General features: G+C 36.3%; 1 protein-coding gene across 1 annotated transcript in view; it reads left to right on the top strand.

Annotated features, from left to right (window-relative positions):
* The window catches only part of SNX4 (sorting nexin 4), a 69,948-nt gene that overhangs the window by 19,698 nt on the left and 33,322 nt on the right, over positions 1-16,928 (top strand). Inside the window, exons 3-7 of the mRNA XM_041763523.1 lie at positions 1,394-1,529; positions 1,607-1,756; positions 2,227-2,274; positions 8,765-8,820; positions 13,362-13,434. Of these exons, the coding sequence (XP_041619457.1) occupies positions 1,394-1,529; positions 1,607-1,756; positions 2,227-2,274; positions 8,765-8,820; positions 13,362-13,434 (463 nt within the window). The remainder of the gene's footprint in view (positions 1-1,393; positions 1,530-1,606; positions 1,757-2,226; positions 2,275-8,764; positions 8,821-13,361; positions 13,435-16,928) is intronic.

Consider the following 16,928-nt stretch of genomic DNA (forward strand, 5'->3'; position numbering starts at 1 on the left):
TGGCTAGACTGCCTTAAATGGCCTTTGAAGAAAACCAAACCACTTAAGCAGGTCTTCTAACAGCCTTATAGGTGTATTTCTATATATTTATCTACATTAATTTGCTTATTAGTAAGATGTGGGTTCTGTTGATAATAATTTTGAATAATTTGAAACTTGATATTAACCCAGATATTTTTGAGCTAAAGTTTGAGAATCTGAATTGGAATAGTATTAGTTTTGGCTAATGTTTGGGTTAACTCTTTAAAATGAATTACGAAAAAAAAAAAGAATTACGATTTAATAATCTATGTGCCATGGGAGACATTTGTACAGTTTGAATGTCACATTTTGCTTCCTTTTTATTAATAGGCAATGAGGAAATTTAGTGGCAAACTTAATATATAAATGATAAAAACACTAAACATCTATTGTGCTTAGCATGGCATGATGTATATACTTTCTTAAGACTACATTAAGACTGATTTAATTTAGCTTCTGTGCCTTTATGCCCTAGTATACAAATGAACATTGTGGTGATATGTGTATTTTTTGGAGGGCCTGAGATTATCAAGCAACCAGTTAGAAAGTAAGAAGGCCCTGATAATGTTTAGAAGACTGGTATTTTCTAACAATGATTATGTTAATAGAAATCTTAAGTAGTCAAAATAAAGTCAAAATAACTTCAAATGTCCTTGGTGTGATTTTAAGCAAACTTTCTCCCAACTGGAAGTTGAACTTTTTCATATGGCATTGCCTATAGTTCCTTATGTTAAAGATAAGACTAGAAATGAATTTTTACAAATCTTTTTTCCCCTGCCCTTTCTGAGTTAACGTTTTGCCTTTGGGGATATTTCCAGGTTCATGGATGCCTCTGATGCATTTATAATTTTGAATTGAAGTTTTTGCAGTGTCTTGGACTGGGGCTTAAATGTTTTTGGCTCATTGTGGCAGAAGTGTAGTTAAAAATAGTTTTTATTTAATGAAATAGTAGCTAAGCCAGATTTTACTGTATTGTAAAATCAATATTTATACACAAATTGAATTATTATACATTGAGGCTTTTAGAATGTTTCTAAAAGGACTATTTCTCTGGAGTTCAACAAATAGGTTTTCTGCAACAGAAGGAAAATTGGGTAGAAGTGAGGGCTTTGGAATCAGATAGATTTGAGTGCTTTATCCAGAGATCTTTGTGATTGTAGCAAGAATGGCTCTTCCTCATCTGCAGAATGGGATAATAATCCCTGCTTTACAGGGTGGTTATAAGGATTAAAAAAGATAATCTAGAAAAGGTTGTTTACTGAGTACCTGGTTCATAAGCATTTAGTAAACGGAGTACAAATTTTAATGGATGTTGTGTGCATATATTTGTATTTTTTAAAAGTAACGAAGATCTTTTGCTGTTCCTTTTCAGGTCAGTTGATCACACTGATGGCCAAAGTGTCTTAACAGACTCACTATGGAGGCGGTATAGTGAATTTGAATTGTTGAGAAACTACCTTTTAGTTTACTATCCACATGTTGTTGTGCCACCTCTACCAGAAAAAAGGGTAAGAAATGAAATAGCAGTATAGTTCAGTAGTATTTAGCCTTGAGACTAGTCTTCATGATTGTTTTGTTTACCTAGGCAGAATTTGTTTGGCATAAACTCTCTGCTGACAACATGGACCCGGATTTTGTGGAAAGACGAAGGATTGGTTTAGAAAACTTTCTCTTGAGAGTTGCCTCGCATCCCATCCTTTGTAGAGACAAAATCTTCTATTTGTTTTTAACACAGGTATTTTTCTTTTATTTTTAGTCTTTTTAAAAATTCATTTGATTTTTTTTTTCCTTTTAAACTCTAGAATGTTTTGGCTTAAGTATCTCTTTGGAGCAGTTTTATTAATGTATATGCATTTAATTGTGTTTCTTAATTTGTTTTAAATTTCAGAATTACAGAGTGACATCACTCGGCTAACATTTTTATACTTAAAGATACTAAAGATGGTATTTTGGGGCATCACTTAAATGATAATCAAAGTTAGTCTTTAGTTTTTTGAAGCCCAGATCTATAAAATCTTGGGTCTGTCTTTTGGTAATCTTGGAATCTGGATTATATGTTTAATTTTGACATGAATTCTTTCTTTTTAACCTTTCTCCCATTTTCCCTGAAACAAAACAGGATGATAGATATGTAGTTTATTTAATTTGGTTATTCCTCATGGGTTTATTTTGCAATGATTTCTAAAATTAACTTTAACTTTTTAGGAAGGTAACTGGAAGGAGACCGTGAATGAAACTGGGTTTCAACTGAAGGTGAGAATATTTGTATGAAATAATTTGACAAGTTCCTTTATACAAGTTCCTTTCCTAGCACAGTTCCACACACTTAGTGCATACTTGTGTATTCAATATTTATTGAATGCGTGAATGTTGAAATAGACTTTGTGTCTAATGTCATTAGTAAGGTTTTCAAAGAAACACTGTATATTCACTTTGAATTTACATAATTTAGTGAGGCTATATTTATGAATTTCATTCTATTCGGAAGGAACATTTTGAAACAGTAATTTAGACACGAGCTGTAGATTTTTTTCTGCAGTATGCTCATATATTTTACATCTTTTTTTTACTCTTTTACCATTTCCACTCACAATCTTGCCCACACACTTGCTCATTCTTTATCAGATATGAAAGACACTTCTGAAGAATTGAGCTTAGGGTTCCCATTCATAGCAGACTGAAAGATGAGGCATGTGTCATTCTTCTCTCTACTGGGTCATAGTGATCAGCTTTGAGTGGGCATAGGAGTCATTTTGAATTAGTGTCTGTTAGTGATGTAGCTTTTCAAATTTAATCATTATAATTCATGTTTGGGAATGAAATTGTTATCTAAAAATTGAAAAGCATTGTATGGTGTGATGGCTACCCTAACTCCTATCTATCCTCCCTGTTGTCCTCAAAAGTAATGTAACCTAAATTGTTGGTAAGGTTTTGAAAATTTTCAATCTCTTGTGTAAACTGAACAGGTAAGTAGAAAAACGTGATGTAAATTGATGTATAAATCAATAAAGAATTCACATGGTAATACAGTAACAAAAGTTTAATAGACCTAGGCAACAAGAACAAAATGCCTTTACAATAGTTTTGAAACACCCCGTAGAGATTTATATATTGGCACATAGGTATTTGAAACGTAGCACAAAAAAACTAGGAATAGAAAATTTTGTTCTGCATGGAAAGTATAATCAAGTATTTAATTCTGTCAAGCTGATTCTAATATATAAATATTCTGTTGACAGGTTGTATGAAAAAATTAGAATTTTCTTGGCTATAATTCATTACTTAATGGCACACAGAATACTGGAATTTCAATTTAGATTTGGATTTGAAGTAACTCAAAACTTTAAAAAATGTTTATATTTTGATTTTCTAGGCACTATCCAAGATGTTAGGAGCTAATATTAAGGAAAAGAGAAAAGTAAAGCATAGTTGTTTTGGTGACTTCTCTTTATGTGATAGTCCTCGATTTAGTCGTTAGTTTAGTTAACAGTTGTTTGTCTTTGAACCCAGTTTTTTTTTTTTGAACCCAGTTTTTGACCATGATTTTGGTGACCTTGAGAAAGTTCTTGAGTTTCTTCATTTATATAGATGATGCTATTCACTGAGTGCTTTGAATCTTGTTTATAGGTGATATTTAAGAGTTTAGTTAAAATACTTCATATTTGGGTTGCTTTATGGTGAAATCTCAGTTTCACTTTTATAAAGCCTTTGAAAGGTAATATTTAACATGCACTATTAATAATTTGAAAAGTCAGACTTTTAATGAAATAGAGTAGAAATAAGACGTATGAAGAGACTTTGGAAATCCTTGAGTCCTATGGTATTACTTATTTTGTTGTGGGTGTTTCTTAAGTTCTTTCATCAGTGAAATGGAATCTTTTTTAGACAGCCTCACACTTGTATGTACATGCATGCATACATGCAAACATGTATATAAGAGTCATGTACATACATGTTACCATCCCATATTACCTCTATTTTTGTTTATAAATTATGTAATTAATGTATGTAAAAGTAGTTGGTAAAGGAAGTATTAAGGGATGCCTGGGTCACTCAGTCACTTAAGTGTCTGCCTTTGGCTCTGGTCATGATCCCAGGGTCCTGGGATAGAGCCCTGCATCCAGCCCCCTGCTCCTCCCTCTGCCTTCTGCTCTTCCTGCTTATGCTGTCTCTCTATCAAATGAATAAATAAAATCTTTTTTAAAAAATAAAGGGAATATTGGAAACTATTTTTGTGAAAATAAAAATGTGAGATTTGTTTTTGTGAGATTGTTCTGAATCAGGCCAAATACTTAAATTTTATAAGAATATTTGACCTTGGCAGGTGCCTGGGTGACTCAGTCAGTTAAGTGTCTGTTTCAGGATCTCAGCTCAGGTTTTTATCTGAGGGTTGTGGGTTCAGGCCCTGCATTGGGCTCTGTGCTGGGCATGGAATCTACTTAAAAAATTTTTTTGACTTTGGCCCTAGCTTTTGGATTGTCGTTCTCAAACTGAAATGTCAGCTTACTTTAATTTTCCTTTTTTCACACATGTTTAATTTAATATATAGTTTTGGCCTACTAGATATTTCTTAAGCTTTTTTAGAGTAATTATTATACCCAGCAAGATAATTGTACAAATCTAGTTTCCTTTTTTGTTTTTAAGATTTTATTTCAGAGAGAGAGAGAGAGGAGGAATGGGGCAGAGGGAGAGGGAGACTCAGGCAGACTAGCTGCTGAGTGCAGAGCCCAATGTGGGGCTCAGTATTACAATCCTGAGAACATGGCCTGAGCTGAAACCAAGAGTCCCATGCTTAACTGACGGAGTCACCTAGGTGCCCCAAAAATCTAGTTTCTTTTATTTTTTTTTAAAGATTTTATTTATTTATTCATGAGAGACACACAGAGACATAGAGGGAGAAGCAGGCTCTCCATGCAGAGCCGGATATGGGACTCGATCCCAGGACCCGGGGTCACAACCTGAGCCAAAGGCAGACACTCAACCACTTGAGCCACCCAGGAGTCCCTCTAGTTTCTTTTTTTATCAATGCTTTGTTTAATATAAACATGAGCAACAACTGTTTCATCACTGCTTTACATTGGTGTTTTTTATCTTGAATATTTGTATAAATATTCATGTTAACCAATTTAGTGAAAGGAGAGGAAAGAGTTATCTAGAGTAATGAACATTTAAATTAATTACCTTAGTATAAGATTATATTGTTTTAATTCCCATTAACTCAATAAATTACTTACATGAAAGTGTCATCCATACACCAAACTGTAAATGATTTTAGGTTGACTTAGAGGAATCTAGAACCCTGTCTGTTGTTTGGAGTAGAGAGGCTGATGTCCACAGTCTGGACATTTAAAATCTCTGCTAATCTCTGTTTTACACAGAAACACTGAGAGAGCCATTGTAGTGACTCTACATGCTGGGTGCCTAGAGAGTATCAGGTGCTTTTCTAGGTGTTGTGGAAACAGTAATGAATGAGCAGAAAAACTTCGTAAACTCCCATGTTCTTTTTTTTTTTTTTTTTAATTAATTTTTATTGGTGTTCAATTTACCAACATACAGAAAAACACCCAGTGCTCATCCCATCAAGTGTCCACCTCAGTGCCCGTCACCCATTCCCCTCCAACACCCGCCCTCCTCCCCTTCCACCACCCCTAGTTCGTTTCCCCGAGTTAGGAGTCTTTATGTTCTGTCTCCCTTCCTGATATTTCCCAACATTTCTTTTCCCTTCCTTTATATTCCCTTTCACTATTATTCATATTCCCCAAATGAATGAGAACATACACTGTCCTTCTCCGAAACTCCCATGTTCTTATGGAGCTTATATTTTAGTAGTTGGAGACCTTAAATTAACATTTAAATAATATCCTTTAAAATAGTTCTAAATCATCTATGTTAAAGAGTATAACAGCAGAGATTTTTTTCCCCAGGGATTATTTTGTGATAAGTGACCATAAAACTTACTGTCCAAATGGGGACACTTTTAAGAGCAAAAGGGGGCAGTATTAATAATGAGTCTAGGACAACAAGCATAAACCAGCACTGTCCTGGGTAAATTGGGTCACATGGTTGAAGAGATAACATTTGAGCTGAGGCAGGAGTAAGAAACGTGCAGAGGAGTCAACTTGGGAGCCAGGGAAGAGTAATGTTAGAGAGAGGCCCAAGCTGGGTGGTGGTTTACTAGGCAAAGTTTGGGGGAAGAGAAGAATCAGAAAATGAAATAACCAAGGGAAGACAAGATCCAGGACAAGGAAAGTGAAATATGGAATAGGAACCAGAGAGGAAAAGGAAGTGGGGACTAAAGGAGAACTTGAGAATAAGATCGTGACCTAAACTGAAGGCAGACATTTAACCAGCTGAGCCACCAGGTGCCCCAACACATTGTGCTTTTTTTTTTTTTTTTCCACGTTGTGCTTTTTAATGGCTCTTATGTTCTAGTGGACAACTAAGAGACAAGTAAACAACTAAGATGATTTCAGGTAGTGCTGGTTTTTTAATTTATATGTATATAATATTCATGAGAATTCATAAGTGTTCATTTTTATATATATAATATTTATATATATATTCATGAGAGACACACAGAGAGAGGCAGAGACATAGGCAGAGGCCGAAGTAGGGGACCCGATGTGGGACTCGATCCTGAACCCCGGGATCATACCCTGAGCCAGAGGCAGATGCTCAACAGCTGAGCCACCCGGGTGTCCTGGTGTAGTGCTGTTTTAAAGGAAGTGAAAGGAAGGTTCTATGAAATAATGATGGACCGGGGTTTTCTTTAGGTATTTAATGAGGAATCTGAAAGAGGGTTGGTAAACTGTTAGGTTTGGAATAGTCCAGGTACTTTTTTTGAGATCTGGCTTTGGGGACATTTTAGGCAACTTTCCGGTTTGTGAAATCTCGTGAAATGGTGAGCGTGCTGAGTTGGGTATTCTTTTTTTTTTTATTTATTTTTTTATTGGAGTTCAATTTGCCAACATATAGCATATCACCCCTGTGCTCATCCCATCAAGTGCCCCCCTCAGTGTGAGCTGGGTATTCTGATGGACCTGACCTAACAGAATATTGGGTAAGCAAAGGTTAGGATGCTCACGTCTAACATTTTATATGACTTCTAAATTGGTAAACTGTTGATATTAAAAGTAAAAAATAAATTGGTGCGGTTAAGAATTTGAGATTCCAGAAAAGGTACAGATGAAAATATCCTTCTTTACTCATAGTTTTTATGTAATTTCATCATCATTTAAAGAGTCACCTTTGTATGTGAATATAGAGTCTTTAACACTTGGTGTTTAGTTATTTTAATGAATTAAAAGAACATGAAGGAGTAATATATACCTTAAATTCATGGGTATTTTTGTATGTAAGGACTTTCACATGCACTAGCTTGTTTGCCCTTGAGAAATGAGAAAGGTTAAGAATTGGTGAAATACTGATTTTAGAAATAAGAGGATCCCAAGAAATAAGTGATAAATTAAGTTTCTATAGGTATGCTTTTTTTTTAAAGATCCATTCATTCATTCATTCATTCATTCATTCATGAGAGACGCAGAGAGAGGCAGAGACACAGGCAGAGGGAGAAGCAGGCTCCATGCAGGGAGCCCGACGTGGGACTCCATCCCGGGACTCCAGGATCAGGCCCTGGGCTGAAGGTGACGCTAAACCACTGAGCCACCTGGCCTGCCCCAAGTTCTATAGATATTCTTGATAGGTTTTTGAATTTCTTGTGATCTGAAGTTCTAAGAGGCTGAGTTTGTGGAGTAACTTATTTGTTGCATTTGTTTTTATTTTCTTAGCCAAGTAATTTGAGGATCCTAGGATTGTTGTCTTGTTTGTTTTATTAACTTGGGAGTTTATGTAATTGTGGATTGGAAATTGGAATAATGTAAAATTTTCAAGCTGATTGGGAGATTCAGACTACATTATAAAATTAATTCCTGATTGAGCCACCTTTTATGAACACTGTAGTTTCTGTGCCTAGTCAGAATTCACTGGTTTTGTTTGTGAGAACTTAGGATAGGATTTAGATCTATTAAGTTCAAATTTTATAGAATGCAATTATTGTTTCATGCTGATCCCTCTGTTCCTCTGAGAGCAATTACTTAGAATAAGTAAAAATAATTGAAAAGTTGAAAAAAGATAGTTAAAAAGTTATGTTGTCTTGTAACATTTTCTTTCAACTAGAAAGTAATTTGAAGTCCTCTTGGTTTACTTCAGTCTACAGTATTTAGTACAGGTATTTGCATATATTTTTTTTAAGTACTGATCATGACAGTGAAGAAAAAAAACAGTGTATATTTCGTTTGGATTCCATCTGAGAACTACCTGCAGTAATGCGTTTGCTTTAGAGCAGTAGTTTTATTTAGTTTATCATTGCTTTTCTTGATTTAGAGAAAGGTAAACTACTTTTTTTCACATGACCTATTCTGACTTGTGTTCTGAATGTATGCAGAACTATATATGTATATGTGTATGTGTATATATACATAGACACCTGTTAGTGTGTTGATGTTTATAATTATTTTACTTTGGTATTATTGAATGGCATGTGTTCAGTTTAATTTATTAAAATACTGTTTTTGTAGTATTTTCAAAAAATAAGCTGTTTTTAAGATACGTTTATTGTGTTTGACACAAATGGTATGAAGAAAACTATATTTATTAAGCATCTTAATTCTAAAGGGAAAGTAAAATTGTTTGGATTTGTACTCTGAAATGTAATTGTATTAAGTAAACAAATTATTTTTTCCAGGCAGACTCCAGATTAAAAGCGCTTAATGCAACATTCAGAGTGAAAAACCCAGACAAGTAAGGTTTTGTTTTAATAACAGTTACAATGTTGTTTTGAATGGTGCCCATCAATTTATTTAATTTTTCATTTCTGAATGTATGCACTTTATTTGCTAACTATTTTAAATAGTAATTCACATTTAGTGAAATCCTCTTACAGTCTGAAACTGATTTTGAGATTTGGTAACTTAATTGAGTTTAAGATTGGAAGTAACTAAAGTTTTAGAAAATTAAACCACTGCTTTTTCCTAGAAAGATTTATTAAAATGTTGTTGAAGATAGAAAAATGAGAGAAATAATTTTAATTAAATATGAAATAGGCTTTACCTGTCAAATATGTCCAAAGCTCAGGAGGATTATGTATTATGTATGTATTTGATACTAATCTACTTTGTATACCAAGAAAACTTGATAGATAAATGCATACTAAGAATTTCTGGAGGTATATTTATATGATAATTACTTGACTTCATTAATGTCAGTTTAGTGTTTGTGAGACCATTTCTATAATAAAAGAAGTCTGTGAATTCAGAAAAAAATTTCCTTGGGATGGAACCTAGGCATTTCTTAATATTTGGTTTTACTTATTCTCTGAATTATGTGGATAATTCAGGCTCTTCAGTAATGGACCTGTAACTAGCCTTACCTTTGATTCAGCTAAATTTTTCAGTTAGAATAGTGCTCAGGCAGATGAGGTTTTCCCTTTTTGGCTACCAAGTTCATGAGGGCTGTTAGAATATCTTTAGTTAAGCCTTCAGCATTAATTTCTGTGTGGTATAAATTCTTATCAGAGGCCAGGTTTGCATTACATATTATGCCTGACTTTATGAATCCTAACACAATAACATAATGCCTTTGGTTTTTAATATAAATTTTGAATGTAAAATACAATTAAATAAAGTTTTGGTAATCAGGTAATTGTGACGGTAACCATTGAGGGTTTTTTTTTTATTTTTAATAGACCTATTTATTTTTAAAAATATTTTATTTATTTGAGAGAGAGAGTGAGTGAGAACGTGAGTGGGGATAGGGACAGAGGGAGGGGGGAGAAGGAGAGCCAGACTCCCTGCTGAGCAGGGAGCCTGATGTGGGGCTTGATCCCAGGACCCTGAGATCACAACCTGAGCCAGTCAGATACTTAACCAACTGAGCCACCCAGGTGCCCCTTAATAGACTTTTTTTTAGAGTTTTAGTTCTACAAAAAAAATTGAGTGAATAGCACAAAGGTCCCATATATACCCTCTGCCCCCACACATGCACAGTCACCCCCACTATTAGCGTCCCCTGCCAGAATGGTGCATTTGTTACAATTGATGAACCTATATTGACCACACTGTTATTACTTAAAGACATTACATTAGGGTTCACTCTTAGTGTTGTATATTTTATGGGTTTTGACAAATTTATAATGACATGTATTCATCATTATAGTATCATGCAAAGTATTTTCACTGTCCTTGGGCGCCTGGCAGGCACACTCCCTAGAGAATGTGCCCCTTAATCTCTGGGTCATGAGTTCAAACCCCACATTGAGCAGGGAGCCTACTTCAAACAAACAAACAAACAAACAAAAACCCCAAGCTATTTTCACTGTTCTAAAAATCCTCTGTGATCTGCGTATTTATCCTTCCCTCCCACCCCCTGGCAGCTGGTGATCTGCATAGTTTTGCCTTTCCTAGAATGTCATATACACTAGGTAGCCTTCTCAGATTGGCTTTTTTCACTTAATAATAGGCATTTAAGGTTCCACTCTAAGGGTTATAATAACATGTCATGGTATATAAGAGATGTTCTCTAGGTAAAGAACTACAATTTTAAGTCGTACTCCAAATAAAGCTTTGAAAAACCTAGTAAGCTAGCTTTATGACTTTGGTGGATATACATTCATTAGAGGAACAAGCATGTAGAGGAAACTTTTTAAATTAATATTTTGTCAATTAAATTGAAAAATATATTATCAATTGTTTTTCTTCTCTGGTCAAAACCAGGTTCTTGGATTGTAAAATTTTATTTAATATCCATATTAAATGGATATTAAAGTCCCCGACGTGGGACTTGATCCCGGGTCTCCAGGATCACACCCTGGGCTGAAGGCAGTACTAAACCGCTAAGCCACCCGGGCTGCCCTATATATAAAATTTTAAAGTTGATATGACCAATAATATAACCAAGGCAGTTTATTGCTCCTGCTCTTATTAAGTGTGTAATTAATATATAATTAGTAATGGAATTTGTGTGCCATAAATTGTAGTTAAGGGGATTGTCTATATCATTCATTGGGTTTTTAAAAACAATTTACATATTTTTAAGTAATCTCTACACCCAACATGGGGCTTGATCTCATGACCCCAATGTCAAGAGTCACATGCTCCTCCCAACTGAGCCAGCCAGGCACCCCTGTATCATTCACTGTTAAAACAGATTCTTCATTTACAGAATCTCTGTTCCAGCTGTGTTATATGTTATATATATATATTTTATACTGGGTCTAGTTGGCCCAATATATATTATTCATACCATTACTAAAATATTTTGTAGCACTAAAATACTTTTACTCTGTCCTTTCTTAAAATGTAGAAAACTAGAAAGAGGGATCCCTGGGTGGCGCAGTGGTTTGGCGCCTGCCTTTGGCCCGGGGCACGATCCTGGAGACCCGGGATCGGTCCCACGTCGGGCTCCCGGTGCATGGAGCCTGCTTCTCCCTCTCCCTCTGCCTGTGTCTCTGTCTCTCTCTCTCTCTCTGTGTGACTATCATAAATAAATAAAAATTAAAAAAAAAAACTAGAAAGATTTTTAGAGTATCATTTTACCAAAATGATAACTAGCTTCATGTTTCTTCAAACTGGCTTCTTCGCTGGCTTAGTTGGACGAGCATGCGACATTTGATCTCGTGGTTGCGAGTTTGAGCCCCACGTTCAGTGTAGAGATTACTGAAAAAAAGAACTTAGATATGTTCCTTCAAACTAGACAGTTAAAGAGCAGTTTGGAGATGGACCTCGAGTCTTCTACTTTTATGTGGCAATATTTGGGCAATATTTAGGAGGTAGACTGAGTAATTAGTAGAATGAATGGAGCAAAAGAGAGGGCCAGAAAATACAGGTAGCATCCAGGTTTCATTCTTTAGAGTGCTTGGGAACATAGGGGAAGAGAGATTTGGGAGGGATAGGGGAAGATAAGTTGAACTTTGGGTATGTAAGCCAGTAGAAACGTGCTAGTCAGTTGGCTTTGTAGATCTGGTGTTTAGGAGAGATATTTGGGCAGGAGGTAGAAATTTGGAATTCAGTAGCATGTATGTTATGATTGTGAAGCTTTATGAATACATAAGAGTGTACAGATTGAAAAATTGTTTATTAAGATGGCTGAGGACCCAGGATTGGACCCTAAGGAGTGCCGCCATCACTTTGAGGGTGTTTTCCAAAGTGTAATCTGAATGATCAGTAACATCTTGAATCCTGCAGGTTGAGCTTGTTAAACCTTCGGCTTCCTGAGTTCCACTAGGGCTTCTGTGTACAGTTTTGCTTGTTCACACCCCGCTCTTGCTGAGAGGCCCTCTGTAGTGTTTCTAACGAACACTTCAGGGGTTCTTTGCACACTAAAGTTGGAGGTATAGTAGGTGGGTGAAGGAAATGAGAACTGCCAAAGAGACTTTAGGCATATCCAGAGAGTAAAAGGAAAATCTTGAGAAAATAAAACTGATGTCAAGGGAACAAATTTTTGAGGAGGTTGAGATCAGTTGTTACACTGCTGAAAGGACCAAGAAAGACTGAGGACTAAAGGATATCGTTGGATTTTAGCAACATGAGACTAGTTAGTGAGTTTGTCAGGAGGATTTCTCCACTCTGATGCTGGAGGCAAATCTAAATTGCCCTGGGTTACACCGTGAATGGGAGGTGGTTGTTGGTTGAGAGAATGCCTTGCCAAATTGTACCTGTGGGAGGGCTGAGTGTGAGAAGGTGTTAGCAGGTGGGTGTGTTGTCAGGGGAATGTGTGTATGAATTTTAATATAGGAGAGTTAATTGATACGCTAACGAGGAGGAGCTTGCACAGAGAAAGGAAGTTAGGAATATGGGAGAGAGTTGGGCAGAATATGGAGTATTGATGAGAAGGGTCCTCGGGCGAAGAAGGAACACCAGGTGTAGATGTATTTATTGGCAGGAGATCTTACTAATGGCCGCGTTTAATATGTGAAGCTTGGTTGGAGAGTGACAGGGAGCGGTATCAGAAGTTTCACCTCTGCATGCAGATTGATTGAGCTTAGAGACCATGAGTTTAGCACCGTAAATATTTTCAAGTAATTTTTCATAAAACAAGTTTTATCGCTATCTCAGTTCCACAGTAAAAGTTATGAAGTAGGACATCTTTTCTTATCTTGACAAATATCAAAAGACAGTATGATTGTTTTATTTTAAAGTTTTTTGAATTTTTATTGGAGTGTACTTAAGGCCAGCGTATGATTCAGTAGAAACAGTTTCATTATTGTCAGGTACTACTGTTTTGTTTTTCGGTTTTTTGATTGTTTTCATGAGAAAAAATAATGTTTTATTTTTTCCCTGTTTTAGGAGATTTACAGAACTAAAACACTACAGTGATGAACTCCAGTCTGTCATCTCACATCTTCTTCGAGTCAGAGCTGTAAGTGGTCCCCAGGAGCTTTTTGACGCACATTTATAAGGAAGTGCTTCTCACCTAATCATGTTTTTAAATAATGGATGGCATTTATGATGAATAGCTGATTTTTGCATTCTGATTTGGTGTGGTGTTCATCCAAACTGCATTTAAAAAAAATGTGGAGTGTTTTCTGGCATATACAACTTGAAAGTTTTTAGCCTGTTGTTTTCTCTGTTGTTTGTATATGGTTATTTTGATGTCTTGTCAAAGGCCTACCATTTCAGTATTGGAATATAATTAAGTAAGTATGGGAGATTAGATCTACATGTAATGATATCCTTTTACTTTAAAGTTTTTTTTTTAAAGGTTTGTGAAATAGTTTATATATGTTAGGCTGTCCTGTGTCTGTGCTCTTAATTTTTCCTAAATAAACTTATTTAGGGTAATGGTTTGCCATGACAAAAATTAGAAATCAAGGCATGATCACTGGACTAGTCATATGGTTTGGCTGTGGTAGACCTGGAACCCTTAGAACTTGCCTGTACTAAAGACTGAAAGACACCAGCATACCAGGAATAGGATCACAACTTACACTGACCGGAATCCTCTTGAAATATATTATCTGGGATTTGCTTTAATGAGAGTGTCTACTGGTGAGGAGTGGAAAGTGGGCGGTTTTAGATGAAACTAGATTGGCCATATAATTAATAATTGTTGAAGGTACGTGTTGGAAATGGAAGTATGTTCTGTGTTCCAGTTTTTGCTTTTTTGTTTTTGAAGATTTCTATAATAGAAAGTATAAAAAAAAATAAGGGGAAAAATCCTTTTGTGTATCTTTATTGGCTCAGTCTCCTGTTTAACCATCAGAATACTGTTAGACTCCCTAAATAAATTATGAGATACTTTCTTTTTCTTTCTTTTTCTTTCTTTTTTTTTTTTAATTTATGATAGTCACACAGAGAGAGAGAGAGAGAGGCAGAGACACAGGCAGAGGGAGAAGCAGGCTCCATGCACCAGGAGCCCGATGTGGGACTCGATCCCGGGTCTCCAGGATCACGCCCTGGGCCAAAGGCAGGCGCTAAATCGCTGCGCCACCCAGGGATCCCATGAGATACTTTCTAATAAAAGAAAAGATACATGTGAGAATTAGTAGGCTAGAATCAAGAATGGGATATTGGGAAACTGGATTGATAAGGTAATTAGACAACAGTTGTTGTCGAAAGTTGGGAGAGGAGGGCAGAGATACCCCCAGAAGACTGAAAGAATAATTTATTCAGCTTTGTCTTTTATGCTAGAAACCTTGGAGTATCGATTTAAAATTAGAGGTCTGGCTGATTATGAAAGCTGTGTTCTTTTTAAAGGCCTTCATCCAAAGGGAAGGGCAGAGAACACTGTAGAAAACCTTGTTTAGCAGGAAGGTTAACAGTTCTGGGAGTTGGAGTAGGGAGAGGTGTAGTATTTGCACTCACATGACTAACTTCAGCTATTGAGAGGTTCTTAAACAGCTTTTCCAACCCAGAAGAAAACTAAAGGACAAAGCAGCAAACCTGCTAGAATCAGATTTATTAGAAATCTCCGAGATGAGTGGTTAATTGAACAGAGTGTAACAGTTAAACACTCAGAAAATCTGTAAGTATAGGTAGTAAATTTAAGTGAGACCCAGAGGAGACATGATTGTCATTACTGTGAGACTGTGTTACAGATCACTTAGCTCGAAGGAAGGTATACATGATTGCTTTCATAGAGCAAGTGAGAAAATGTTACAAGGCAAGATAACCATGGTGATTATGTCTTGTTTCCTGTTAAAAGTAGATTTTTAAATGTGATTAATATTTAATCACATTTGAAGATTATGGCAAAGTTTAACCATATCAAATTTGTTTCTGCCCTAGGACTCTTATTTGCTCTTCCTCATGCCCGTATCACTTTTCCTACATGCCTCACCTTCAAGAACCTGTCTTGGCCTATTCTCTTTTGTCATTCATTTCTCACCTCAAATGCCTCCCTCAGAGAAATCTTTCCTGGGTGTCTTATATAAAATAAGATGCAATTTTCTATAATTTTCTGCATTCCTCTGTCATAGTCTGTCATTGCTGTTGTCTTTATAGCAGCACTATCTGATGTTGTGTTCTGTATTAACTTGTTCATTATCTCCCCTTCTAGTATATGTGAGCTCCACAAGAGCAGCTTTGTTTTCTCACTGCTAAATCCCTGGAATAATGCCCAACTCTTAGTAGACACTCACTATATAATTCATTGAATGAGTGAACAAATGAATATATATGCTGACATTTTTGTGTTTAAAAAATCTGAAAAAAATAGGGCAGCCCTGGCGGCTCAGCGGTTTAGCGCCGCCTACAGCTCGGGGTGTCATCCTGGAGACCGGGGATCGAGTCCCACGTCAGGCTCCCTGCATGGAGCCTGCTTCTCCCTCTGCCTGTATCTCTGCCTCTCTCTCTCTCCTCTCTGTGTATTCTCATGAATATATAAATAAAATCTTTTAAAAAAAAATCTGAAAAAACAGTTAAATTGCTTCTTCTAGTTAACATAGTGTTTTTGTTTAGTTTAGTTTAAAGATTGTATTTATTTATTCATGAGAGACATAGAGAGAGGCAGAGACACAGGCAGAGGGAGAAGCAGGCTCCCTGCAGGGAGCCCAAAGTGGGACTGGATCCCAGGACCCCAGGATTGACCTGAGCCAAAGGCAGATGCTCAACCACTGAGCCACCCAGTGCCCCTAGTTAACACATACAGTGTTATATTAGTTTCAGGTGTACAGTATAGTGATTCATCAATTCCAAACATAACTCAGTGTTCATCAGGATAAATGCATTACTTAATCCCCATCACCTGTTTAACCCTCCCATCCCCCCCCCCCACCATCAGTTTATTCTCTATAGTTAAGATAAATTGTTTCTTGAATTTAACCATAACCAACCAGGGAGAACTGGTGGGTAATTTATATGCAAAAAGAACCTTTGAAGAAAACAACCTTGTCATCAACGAGTTTGTAATACCTAAGTAAGAGAATTCTGTGTATAGATATTTAGCCCAAGCCTTTTGTTGGCTTGTTTTTTGCTTAAGATTCTATTTATCTATTTAAAGATTTAATTAATTAATTTATTTGAGAGAGGGAGCTGAGAGTGTGCGTGTGTGAGCACAAGCGGGGCAGGAGGGGCAGAGGGAGAAATAGACTCCCCATTGAGCAGGGAGGGAGTCCTGCTCAGGGCTCAGTCCCATGATCCCCAGGATTATGATCTGAGCCCAAGGCAGATGCGTAGCCAGTTGAACCATCCAGGCACTGAAGATTTTATTAAAAAAAAGAAAAAAGAAAGGAGTAAAGATTTTATTTGTCTTTTTATTAAGATTTTATTTTTAAGTAATCTCTACACCCAGCTTGGGGCCGAAACTTACAACCCTGAGACCAAAAATCGACTGCTCTACTGACTGAGCCAACCAGGCACCCCATCCTAAACTTTATGAGAACAGGCTTCAGAAACTTTGACATTAAAGTTAGC

This window comes from Vulpes lagopus, chromosome 1 (genome assembly GCF_018345385.1).
Source record: "Vulpes lagopus strain Blue_001 chromosome 1, ASM1834538v1, whole genome shotgun sequence".
NCBI classification, from domain to species: domain Eukaryota; kingdom Metazoa; phylum Chordata; class Mammalia; order Carnivora; family Canidae; genus Vulpes; species Vulpes lagopus.